The 12,753-nt window shown below is 37.6% G+C and overlaps 1 protein-coding gene across 5 annotated transcripts in view; it reads left to right on the top strand.

The window, feature by feature from the left end:
- Positions 1-12,753, top strand: part of PRPF39 (pre-mRNA processing factor 39) — a 38,843-nt gene that overhangs the window by 7,286 nt on the left and 18,804 nt on the right. The window contains exons 1-4 of one of the 5 annotated variants that reach the window (XM_060096279.1): positions 11,229-11,311; positions 11,494-11,562; positions 11,666-11,828; positions 11,957-12,075. In XM_060096279.1, coding sequence (XP_059952262.1) covers positions 11,742-11,828; positions 11,957-12,075 — 206 coding nt within the window. In that variant the 5' untranslated portion in view covers positions 11,229-11,311; positions 11,494-11,562; positions 11,666-11,741. Of the gene's footprint in view, positions 1-9,708; positions 10,056-11,185; positions 11,829-11,956; positions 12,076-12,753 lie in introns of those variants that run through there. The other 4 variants (XM_060096276.1, XM_060096278.1, XM_060096280.1 and 1 more) reach the window with 4 other exon arrangements.

Genomic DNA, 12,753 nt, shown 5'->3' with positions numbered 1-12,753 from the left:
GTGAAGGATCTTAGCGAAAATGGGAAGTTGAATGAAAGTTTATATATTGAATGGTGAAATCACCAGCCCTGTTTGTCTTCTTTGCTCCCCGAATGCTTGTTGCCTTACTTAAGTTGAAACATTCTTCTTGGGAAAACTTAACCCAAGGGAAATAATGTAGAGCACTGACATTTAGTGGGTTCCCCCCTCAAAGAATGCCATCATGGACATTCCCAGTCATTAGGACTCTGCACTTTCACTGCTAAGGTCATGGGTTTCATTCCTGGTCCGGGAGCTAAGATCCCACAAGCTGCATGACGTGGCCAAAAAAAAAAAAAAAAAGAATGTCATCCTGCACTGAGGCCCACCAGTTGCCAAGCTTTATCCAGCCTCTAATTTGTTTTGTAATGCCTCACACTTATTCTTGAACAGAAGTTTGAAGATCACTGTACTTGAGAGACCAAAATAATCAAAAGACACTCAGAAGAGACAGATAGTGCTGAGAACAGAAGAAAATTTAAAGTAAATTATAGAGAGATAGCAGGAGATACGGCAGTGAAAAAGGAATATTGATTACTCAGAGAATAAAAAATGGAAGTTAAAAATTTGACTCACATTAAAAATCCAGTAAAAGGGTTATGGCAGAGTAGAATGAATCAAAGGGATAGAAGAAAAATGTGGGGAAAGGTAAGAAAAGTAGAGGATCAATCCGGGAGGTCCAACACCTGAGCAGTGTGAATTCAACAAAGAGAAAATCAATAGGAGGAAATTATCAAATAAATAATAGATACAGAACATAAGAACTGAATGATATAAATAGATTAAAATAGGCCTTCCAAATGAATGCCTTGCAGAATGAATGGAAAAGACTCACCTTAGGGCACATCATTATGCAATTTCAGAACACCTGGGATAAACAGAAACTAAAAGCTGTGGAGGAAAAAAAGATTACATATCGAGGATAAGAAGTAAAAAGACATCAGATGTTCTCAACAGCAACGTCAGATGCTAGGAAACAATGAATAAATTCCTTCAAAACTTTTAAGAAAAAATTATTTTCATTCTAGAATTTTATACTCACAATCTGGCATTCAGTTATGAGGATTTTAGAATTGGAAAGTCTTACTTTTTTTCACCCTACATACCCTTTTTCAGAGTTACAGAAATGATTCTTTACAAGAGGGAGTAAATCAACAAAGAAAAAGATTTTATTGTAAATGAGATTCAACCAAGGGGACAAGTGAAAGGAATTCCTTGGATCAAAATGAAGAGACAAACCTAGACAGGACAAGCCAGTCTAAATTGTTGCAGAAGATTAGATGGTTTCAGAAAGGATGGCTCCGGAAGGGAAAATAGAATTGATAAGTATGAGTGACAGTTGTTTTTGAAGGACCTTTATAAGACCTCAAGGATGTGGGGTCATTTTTCAAAGGCAACAAAACATGTGAAAATGAGGAAATATTTAAAGAAAGAGAAGCAAGGAAATGTAATTATAGTTTACAAGATAGCTTGAAAAAATGTTTACATGGTCATAATAATGTAAACTTGAATATTGATTGAAGCCCAACCTGTTAGAACTGTATTGGGAGCACATGAGAGGAAAGCTGTGCATGTATGTTTGGTATAATAACTAAACCCGTATCTTCTCTAATAGCAAAAAAGATCTAAAATGGAAAAGTCAAGAAATAAAATAATGCCTTCAGATAAACGCTGTGTTGATTACCAATTTTTTGAAGTTAAAGTCAAGAGTTTTTTCTTCCTCTTCTTAAAACCCTCTACAAAACAAATTTTAAATGCATTGTAAAGTTCACTTTTATTTTCATTATTAATTTTAAAGTATAACACCTTAAGTTTGGATAACAATTTCCAGGGAATTAATTGTTTGCAGTGGTATCTTCATTTATGTGAATTTATAGTTTTTAAGACTTTCACATGCTTTTATCTCATCCGAAGTTTTCAACAGCCCTGTGAAGCAGATAATACAAGTATTACTAGTCTTATTTGGAAGTGAGAAAAGTAAGACTGACCTAGAATCTCATGCTATTAAGGGAGAGAAGTAGGACTCACCCTCCTCTACCCCTTTGTTCTTTATAATATTTACCACACTATACTATGTCTTCTTATGGTGAAAGAAAGATCTGGACATTCTAATTCCTAGTCTCTCGTATTTTGTCTTTTCTAATTTAGTTATAGCTTAGCTGTCTTCTTCCTTTAAAAAAAAAAGCTTTATTGTGGTAAAAACACATAAAATTTACCTTAATCTTTTTTTTTTTTTGCCATGCTGCACAGCATGTAGGATCTTAGTCCCCCCCGACCAGGGATCAAACCCGCGCCCCCTCCAGTGGAAATGCAGCATCTTAACCACTGGACCGCCAGGGGAGTCCCTTCTTAACCTTTTTTTTTTTTTTTTTTTGCGGTACGTGGGCCTCTCACTGTTGTGGCCTCTCCCGTTGCGGAGCACAGGCTCCGGACGCGCAGGCTCAGCGGCCATGGCTCACGGGCCCAGCCACTCTGCGGCATGTGGGATCTTCCCGGACCGGGGCACGAACCCGTGTCCCCTGCATCGTTAGACAGACTCTCAACCACTGCACCACCAGGGAAGCCCTCTTCTTAACCATTTTTAAGTGTACAGTTCCGTAGTGTTGTGTATATTAACGTGTTTTTACAGATTTCCAGAACCTTTTCATCTTACAAATCTGAAACTATACCCATTAAAACAACTCCTCTTTTCCCCCTCTCTCTAGTCCCTCATAACCACCATTTAGCTTTCTCTTTCTATGAATTGGGCAACTCTAGATATAAGTAGAATCATGTAGTACTTGTCTTTTTGCGACTGGCTTATTTCACTTAGCATAATGTCCTCAAGGTTCATCCATGTAGTGTATGACAGGATTTCCTTCATTTTAAAGACTGATGATATTCCATTGTTTGTATATACCACATTTTATTTACTTCATCTGTTGGTGGACATTTGGGTTGCTCCTTCGGTTGTTGTGGATAGTGCGTCTATGAACATGGGTATACAGATAGCTCTTTGAAACCTGGCTTTCAGTTAGTTTGGATAGATACTCAAGTGGGATTTTTGTTTTTGTTTTTGATATTTATTTATTTTGGCTGTGCTGGGTTTTAGTTGCAGCACGTGGGATCTTCATGGCTGTGTGTGGGATCTTCATTGAGGCTTGTGGGATCTTTTAGTTGTGACATGCAGGATGTAGTTCCCTGACCAGGGATTGAAGCTGGGCCCCCTGCATTGGGAGCGTGGAGTCTTAACCACTGGACCACCAGGGAAGTCCCTGGGATTTTTGGATTATATGGTAGCTCTATTTTTAATACTTTGAGGAAACTCCATTTGGTTTTCTGTGCCATTTTACAATCCCACAGTTAGTGCACAAAGGTTCCAGTTTCACCTCATCCTTGACAAAACTTGTTATTTTCTGTTTTTTTTTTGATAGTAGCCATCCTAATCGGTATTGATGTGATGTCTCATTGTGAATTTGATTTGTATTCCTGTGATAATTAGTGATGTTGAGCATCTTTTCATGTGCTTGTTGGCCGTTTGTTTATCATCTTTGGAGAAATGTCTAAGTCATTTTTTTATTTTTTAATTGAGTGTTGTTCAGTTATGGGAGTTCTTTATGTATTCTGTATATTAACTACTAATCAGACATAAGATTTGCAAATATTTCCTCTTCTTCTGCTATTTGCCTTTTAACTGTGTTGATTGTGTCCTTTGATGCATGAAAGTTTTAGTTTGATGTAGCCCCATTTGTCTACTTTTGCTTTTTTTGCCTGTGCTTTTGGTATCATAGCCAAGAAATCATTGCCAAGTCCAATATCATGAAGCTTTTCCCGTATGTTTTCTTCTAGGAGTTTTATAGTTTTAGGTTTTACATTTAGGTTTTTAATCCATTTTGGGTTAACTTTTGTGTATGCTGTAAAATAAGGATTCAGCTTCATTCTTTTGCATGTGAATATCCAGTTTTCCTAGCACCATTTGTTAAAGAAACTGTCCTTTCCCCATTGAGTGATCTTGGGACCCTTGTCCAACATTTATTTCTGGGCTTTCTGTTCTATTCTATTGGTCTGTTTGTCTTTATGCCAATACCACACTGTTGTCTTCTTCCTTTTGATAGTCGTTTTTTACCCCTTTGCCATTTTATGTTGCTAGTTGGAAGTTATTGGTGGTTGTTAAGAATAAACTGGTACTAGTAATTGCCACATTATGAAGTATATGTTAGAATAACTTATTAAAAAAATAACTTTAGTGTATTTTTCTTTTGGCCATGTGATTTTTTGAAGTAATCAGAAAAATGATCTCCCTAAGGGTAAGGCTGGCGTTCTTAACTCTTTTTTTTTTTTTTTTTTTTTTTTTTTGAGGTATGCGGGCCTCTCTCACTGTTGTGGCCTCTCCCGTTGTGGAGCACAGGCTCCGGACGCGCAGGCTCAGCAGCCATGGCTCACGGGCCCAGCCGCTCCGTGGCACGTGGGATCTTCCCAGACCGGGGCACGAACCCGTGTCCCCTGAATCAGCAGGCGGACTCTCAACCACTGTGCCACCAAGGAGGCCCCTTAACTCTTATTTTAACACTGTAATTGCAGGGTGTGGACTAATTGATCATTTCTGAAGATGCAGGGGCGTGGTAAATTTGCTGATTCCAGAAGAAACCCTTATGTCCCACTTAAGTATGCAGTTAGCATAGAACAGGTAGTAAATGAATCAGAATGTATCAACTAACAACTTTCCGTTTGTTTTTTTGACAGTATGCTTTGAAATAAAAAGATACAAAATAATGACTAATTTGTATCTGGAAAATTAGTCTTCAAATGTGTCATTTCTTTAAAGGAGGGGGCAAAAGAGACCAAAATAAGTTGAAAAGCTTCTGTGCCTTTTCCTAGGGTCTCAACTGGTAAATCCGGAAAAGTTTATGACAATAATTAGTCATTCAAATAGGAGGGAACTATTTTTTCTGGTAGTCTAATATTGATACTTTGGGATTGTCCTTTATCGTGTACCAACTGGATTTGGTTGTATTATTTCTTCTCAGATTCCTCTTGCTCTCCATGCTGCTTACTTTCATTTCACTTCCCCAATGCAGACCCTCTTCATTCTGGTCAGTCTTATTTCCTTCTTGTCTTGGAACCAGTCCTAATTTCCGTCTTCTTGTCTACTGTTAATAAGAAGGGTTGTTCTGTCAAGTCAAGTGGGCTATTCGCTATTTTGGAATAATTTATCATTATTTCGCTATTGTTCCAAAATCTATAGTTTTTCAAAGTGAAGACCAAATTCTGTATTTCATGAAGGTTTGCTAGATGCCTATAATTTTCAGTTGATTTTTCTAAACTTTGACTTTGTTTCATTTGAAATTTTGTCTGTCTCTCTAATTGTTTTGCATGGTTTTTTTTATCGCTCTCCAACTACTAATAGTTAATAAGCCTTAGAGTGAGGACCTTATCTTATTATACCTATGTATTCTCTACAAGGAATGTAGTATAGTGCTGGATATGCATCAAGTATTGAAAACTTTTTTTTGTCCCCACCTGACCTTCCCCCACTTTCCTTCTTCTCCTTTCCCTCTTCTTCTTCTCCTTTTTAAAAAATATTCCCTAGATTTATCTGATTATAACTAATTCTTCCAGTGGCATTCAGCCTTAAAGTTCACTTGATTTAACATTTTAAATTTATCCTTTCTTGGGAAAAAATTTGCTGCATACTGCATTCTGAAATAATGGACATATTTTAAAATCCGGATATCAGGGCCTCCCTGGTGGCGCAAGTGGTTGAGAGTCCGCCTGCCGATGCAGGGGATACGGGTTCGTGCCCCGGTCTGGGAGGATCCCATATGCCGCGGAGCGGCTGGGCCCGTGAGCCATGGCCGCTGAGCCTGCGCGTCCGGAGCCTGCGCGTCCGGAGCCTGTGCTCCGCAACGGGGGAGGCCACAACAGTGAGAGGCCCGCATACCGCAAAAAAAAAAAAAAAAAAAATAATAAAATCCGGATATCAAATCTACATGACAATTTAAAAGATCCCTTCCATACACACAGAAAAAACCTAAAACTAGTAAGAAGACAAACTCAAAAATGTTTTACAATGTGTGTCATTTTCTAGTTTACATAGAGCTTTTGCAAACCATTCATAAAAAATGCAGTAGAAAATATAGACAGGGCTTCCCTGGTGGCGCAGTGGTTAAGAATCCGCCTGCCAATGCAGGGGACACGGGTTCAAGCCCAGGTCCAGGAAGATCCCACATGCCGCAGAGCAACTAAGCCCGTGCACCACAACTACTGAGCCTGCGCTCTAGAGCCCACGAGCTACAACTACTGAAGCCTGCATGCCTAGAGCCCATGATCCGCCCCAAGAAAAGCCACTGCACTGAGAAGCCCGCGCACCACAATGCAGAGTAGCCCCCACTCGCTGCAACTAGAGAAAGCCCACGTGCAGCAGCAAAGACCCAACTCATCCAAAAATAAATAAATAAATGAACAAACAAGTAAATAAATTAAAAAAATATATAGAGACAAAGGATGTGAAATAGTATTTAAGGGGAATAAAGGAAATAGAAATTCAACATCCTTGTAGTTAAAGAAATGCAAATCAAAATGAGGTACTACTCTCTTTTTTCCTTTTTTTTTAATCAGATGAGCAAAAATTGTTTCATGATACCTAGCGCTGACAAGAGGAGATGGAAGAATGGACTTTCTCATGTCCATGTCTCATTAGTGGGTTAGTTAGAAATGCATTTTTCTGCAAGTAATAGAAAAACTCATCTATTGATACTAGTTTAAGCAAATAGGGACTTATTTTCTTACACAGTATGAAGCTGGCATTGTGTTATTAGCAGCTTGATGTCGGGGCTGGCATTTCTTAATTCTCCTGGCCAGTTCTTTTGACTGCTTTGTGAATACAAGTTTCACATGTGTTCACATTCGAAGTAAGAAGAAAGTGGTAGAGCCTACACTATTTGTTGACTGTCCCTTTTATCAGAAAAGCAAAATTGTTCCCAGAGCTCTGCAGCAGACGTGCTTTTCAGACTCATAATCCTTACATGGGGTTAGGTATATTGCTGCTCTGAACCAAAAACAGTGTTTTATTAGGAAGATGGTGAGAGAAGATGGTGAGAGGGAATGTTGGATAGTCAACTAAAAGTGTCTTGTCAAATGGCTGGTACAACTTTTCTAAAGATAAGTTGTCAGCGTATTCCCAAATTTAATATACACAGGTCTTTGATGCAACAGTTCCATTGTTCAGAGTTTACCCATGAATAAGTTTCTGTTCCTCTGAATCATTCAGAGAACATGGTAGAAGTAGAACTTTCTGGACCTGAGCCTAGAACTCAGAATCATTGGCGTTGGGGCCAATGAATCTGTATTTTAAAAAAAAATAGCTTACTAGGTGACTATTATGTGGAGCTAGGTTGTGTAGACTATAGAGAAACCCAGATTTTTAAAGTAGGCATAAAATTGCAAAAAAAAAAAAAAATTTGTATCCAGCCAACCACTGGCATGTCATATCTGGAGCTGGTTTTTCTTAAAAACAAAACAAATGAAACAAAATACCTCTTTTTTTTTTTTTTTTTAACTTCAGTTAAATAATTGCAGATAAGCCAAAAGAAGAAAGCGTCAGCCCAGTTATATGGGAAGAACAGCCATTAACACCAACTAATATTGTTAGTGTATTTTATTTGATATAAATCCTTACAGATCTGTGTGTAGCGTGCATATAATATATATGTAGTGGTTGTCTTTCTATATCAAGACAGGTGCACATATTTCCTTTTAAATTATTATTATTCCATTGTACAAATATGCCACCTACTAAAGCAGTGTTCTTAATACTACCCTCTTTTTTCGCTTTAATACTGTTCTAGTGAGTGCTTTTAAACAAATGTTTTTTATCTGATTATTTACATAACATAAAATATGCACAGTTGCCATTTGGTATATTTTGTGTGACTGTCCTCCAGGAATATCTTTTTTTTTTTTTTTTAATTTATTTATTTTTGGCTGTGTTGGGTCTTTGTTTCTGTATGAGGGCTTTCTCCAGTCGCGGCGAGCGGGGGCCACTCTTCATCGCGGTGCGCAGGCCTCTCACTGTCACGGCCTCTCCCGTTGTGGAGCACAGGCTCCAGACGCGCAGGCTCAGTAGTTGTGGCTCACGGGCTTAGTTGCTCCGTGGCATGTGGGATCTTCCCAGACCAGGGCTCAAACCCGTGTCCCCTGCATTGGCAGGCAGATTCTTAACCACTGCGCCACGAGGGAAGCCCCAGAAATATCTTTTTACTTTTGCCAATTTGATATCTCATTGTTTTAGTTTACATCTTTATTAGTAAAGATTCAGTCCTTTCATATGTTTATTGGCCACTTGCATTTCTTTCTTTGAATTCCTTTAGTTTTAATCCTTTTTTACATTATATTATGCAATATTAACTAACTGTATTCTGAGTGTATTTTAGGAGTAAATCAGTTTTATGGTCTGTTTAGTTTTGAGAATAATCCCTAATTTAAAAAGAAGACATGCCCTATAATTTAATGATTCAGTTTCCATTTAAACTGTTAGTGGAAGAGATGAAGTGAATTGTGAAAATATATTGTAGTATTACCTTACAGGGTAAAATAATAATTCCTTATTATTTTATAGCCTTAACCATAAGATGACTTAATTTAAAAGATTTTATGGGGCCTCCCTGGTGGCGCAGTGGTTGAGAGTCCGCCTGCCGATGCAGGGGATACGGGTTTGTGCCCCGGTCTGGGAGGATCCCACATGCCGCGGAGTGGCTGGGCCCGTGAGCCATGGCCGCTGGGCCTGCGCATCCGGAGCCTGTGCTCCGCAACGGGAGAGGCCACAACAGTGAGAGGCCCGCATACCGCAAAAAAAAAAAAAAAAAAAAAAAGATTTTATGAAGTAACTATCCAGATGGTAAAACTTTCATAAATTTTTTTTTATGATTTTTTAATTTTTGGCTGCATGGCTTGTGGGACCTAAGTTCTCTGACCAGGGATCGAACCCGGGGCCGCAGCAATCGAACCCGGGGCCGCAGCAATGAGAGCACAGATTCCTAATCACTGGACTGCCAGGGAATTCCCTTATAACTATGTTTTTATTTTTTTATTATTTCTTTTATGACTATGTTTTTAATAACTCTTATTCACTGTAAAGATCACTCTTTAATTTTAAAACCTTAATGTGTATCTTCTATAATAAAATCTAACCTAGCTGCTAGGATTTAAAATTTATAGATATATTTCAACAGTATAACCTTCTTAAAAATCTATCCTGAGCTAAGTTATGAGTTTCCCTCTGAAACATTTATATCCATGACCAGAATTTGTTTTGTTAGCTAAAGCCTCCAGAACAGATATTAAAGATATTGCTATTTTTCAGGATTGCTAGCAAGATAGCATTCAGATATTAAAATTTAGATTCTTAGCTAGCTAAGTAGCACTGAATTCTAGATATGATTGCTTCTTTAGGGAGCAGGCTCAATACTCACTGTTTTATAGATGAAGGAGCTAGTTTTAACTCAGTCAACAATAAACTGGCAGAATTTTCGAAAATTTGTTACAGAATTTAATTTGTAATATAAAAACTAATAAACCTTCTGATTATGACTTACAGGAGAGCTCAAGAATCAAATTAACATATTCCTTTAGTAGCTAACTTGGGCTTTTAAAAGGTGGTTTTGATGATGCCAAATAAACATTTGGAAGATGTTTCTCTTTATGTTTCCACAGATCATTAACTGAAGAAAAAATAAACAGCCATGCAAAATTCTCACATGGATGAGTACAGAAATTCCAATAATGGCAGCACAGGCAACAGTTCAGAGGTAGTGGTAGATCAGTCTACTGATTTCAGTACTGAGATTATGAATGTTACAGAAATGGAACAGTCACCTGATGGATCTCCTAATGTGAATACAACTACGGAAGAAAATGAAATAGCAAATACTGTGGACCTTCCAGTGACAGAAACAGAAGCAAATTTCCCTCCAGAATATGAAAAGTTTTGGAAAACTGTAGAAAGTAATCCTCAGGATTTTACAGGCTGGGTATATTTGCTTCAGTATGTAGAACAGGAGGTTAGTAACTATTTAAATGGGATTAGAGGGGACAGAATAATCAAGTAATATCAGACTAGGCCTTATTGTTCTGTAATTAAAGTTGCCTCTTTTATAATTTTCAGATTAAGCTGAAGAACATTTTAGATTTTTTTTAGCTTCAAAAATAACTTTCATAGCATTTGTACATTATGGAAAGTATTAAAATCAAAGTCTAATGTTTGTAATAATTGGTGTGTGTATGAAATTGCTGAAATAAAAAAATTACCTTGCTGTTTGACAGTTAGTTCCTTCTGTTTCAAAGGATAAGATTGCATTTGTAGGAAAAAGGGCTGCTGTGTGTGTGGTTTTTAAGCCTGCTGTTTATTTTGAGATAATAACAGGCATACCTCATCTTATTGCGCTTCACTTTATTTTATTTTTTTAAAAAATTTTTTTTGCGGTATGCGGGCCTCTCACTGTTGTGGCCTCTCCCGTTGCGGAGCACAGGCTCTGAACGCGCAGGCTCAGTGGCCATGGCTCACGGGCCGCCGCTCCGCGGCATGTGGGATCTTCCCGGATCGGGGCATGAACCTGTGTCCGCTGCATCGGCAGGCGGGCTCTCAACCACTGCACCACCAGGGAAGCCCTGCGCTTCACTTTATTGAGCTTCACAGATACTGCGTTTTTTACAAATTGAAGGTTTGTGGCAATCCTGCGTCGAGCAAGTCTGTTGATGCCATTTTTCCAACAATATTTGCTCATTTCCTGTCTCTGTCACATTTTTGGTATTTCTTGCAGTATTTCAAACTTTTTCATTATTATGTTTGTTACGGTCATCTGTTATCGGTGGTATTTGATGTTACTATTGTAATTGTTTTGGCATTTTTTAGCAATAAAGTATTTTTAAATTAAGGTATATACATTGTTTTTTTAGACATAATGCTATTGCATACTTAATAGACTACAGTATAGTGTAAACAGAATTTTTGTGTGCACTTGGAAACCAAAAAATTTGTGTGACCTGCTTTATTGCGATAATACACTTTATTACAGTGGTCTGGAACTGAACCCGCAATATCTCTGAGGTATGCCTGTACATTTGAAAGGAATAATAGTTTTTGTGACAAAAATTTCTAAGATGTTTAAACACCTTGTTTTATTTTCATCAGAATCACTTGATGGCTGCCAGGAAAGCGTTTGACAAATTTTTCATACACTATCCATATTGCTATGGTTATTGGAAAAAGTATGCAGACCTCGAAAAGCGGCATGACAACATTAAACAATCAGATGAGGTGCGTACATTACTGAATAAAGTTATCTCCATTAGGTACTGTAAGCCAAATAATAACAAAACAGAGACTTTTTTTGGCTGGCAGTACCTACGATTTATGGTCAAACAATTTTATAGGGTATTTTATTTGCATTTGTCACTCTTGTGGCATTTGTAGCTAATATTTTCTCTCTTTGTTGGCAGGTGCGTTAAACCTCTACAGTTTGTCAAGCTTTGCAGTGCAAGCCTCTGTATTACACTGCAGCTTAACAAGTAGGGCAGGGCTTTTCTCTCACTTACATTTATTTCTCATTTTCCAAACAATATAGTTGGTTTGCTAGTCACATTTGCTACGTCTTATTGCATTTTTGGTCAGACGCTGTCATTGATGCTCTAATGGGTCTGTGCCCTATGGTCTGTAACCCAAAGCCTGCCCACACAACCCGGTCAGAATGCAGGGACTGCTGCGCTTTGAAGATCAAGACTCTGCACGTGGGGATCAGAACATTGCCATGTTCTATCCAACCTCCACCCAAATGGTAATGGTAGATTATTTAAACAAAATTCCAGTAATTAGTATTTCTAAGGTTCACCGGATAACACAGTGTTGCCTCTCTGTTAAGAAGTAATTAAATATTTGAAGTACAGTTTGTTGTTTTCTTCTTAGGTGTATCGCCGGGGGCTTCAGGCAATACCTCTTAGTGTTGACCTTTGGATACATTATATAAACTTCTTAAAAGAAACATTGGACCCTGGTGATCCTGAGACAAACAGTACAATAAGAGGGTATGTGAAACACTGATACTTAAATGTATTTAAAGATATAAATAAGTCAAGTATTCTGATATTGATAATGGAACTACTCATGAATGCTAAACTAAAAGTTTAACTTTCTTTTTCACTATTAAAAAAAATGATACACATAGTAAACTTATGCATGATTATTAACAAATGTACATAATAAAGTCCTCCACCATGCCACAGCCCCTTTTCTTATGTCCCCAATCCCTCTCCTCTCATGGTTAATTACTTGGGGTGTGTTCTTTCAGATACACATAGATGTACATATATGTGTGTATACATATTACACATATTTTTGTTTGATTTCTTAAAAAAATTAACAGAATGTTTTAGAAATTCTCCCTACCATTTTTTTAAACCATTGCAAGAATGTTTTATAGTGTCAAGGTAGTATATTTTATTTGACCAAATTCTTATTTATAGGAAATAATAAGTGCTTCAGTGAACATCTCTTTACAAGTCAATGTTTACGTAGAGCACTCTAGAAACGTAACTTCTGTCAAAGGGAATCGCAGCTATGTTTTGTCAAATGTTCTTTTAAAAGTGGTACCAATTTTAAACTCCCACGGTGTATGAGGGTAGTCATTTTCCCATAGTCATGCCATGTTTTTTTTTTTTAACCTCCAGTAGTATTTCATTATCTTAGTTCACATATCTGTAGGT

The sequence above is a fragment of the Mesoplodon densirostris genome, chromosome 4 (assembly GCF_025265405.1).
Source record: "Mesoplodon densirostris isolate mMesDen1 chromosome 4, mMesDen1 primary haplotype, whole genome shotgun sequence".
NCBI lineage: Eukaryota > Metazoa > Chordata > Mammalia > Artiodactyla > Ziphiidae > Mesoplodon > Mesoplodon densirostris.
This window is presented reverse-complemented; position numbering and strand designations above follow the sequence as displayed.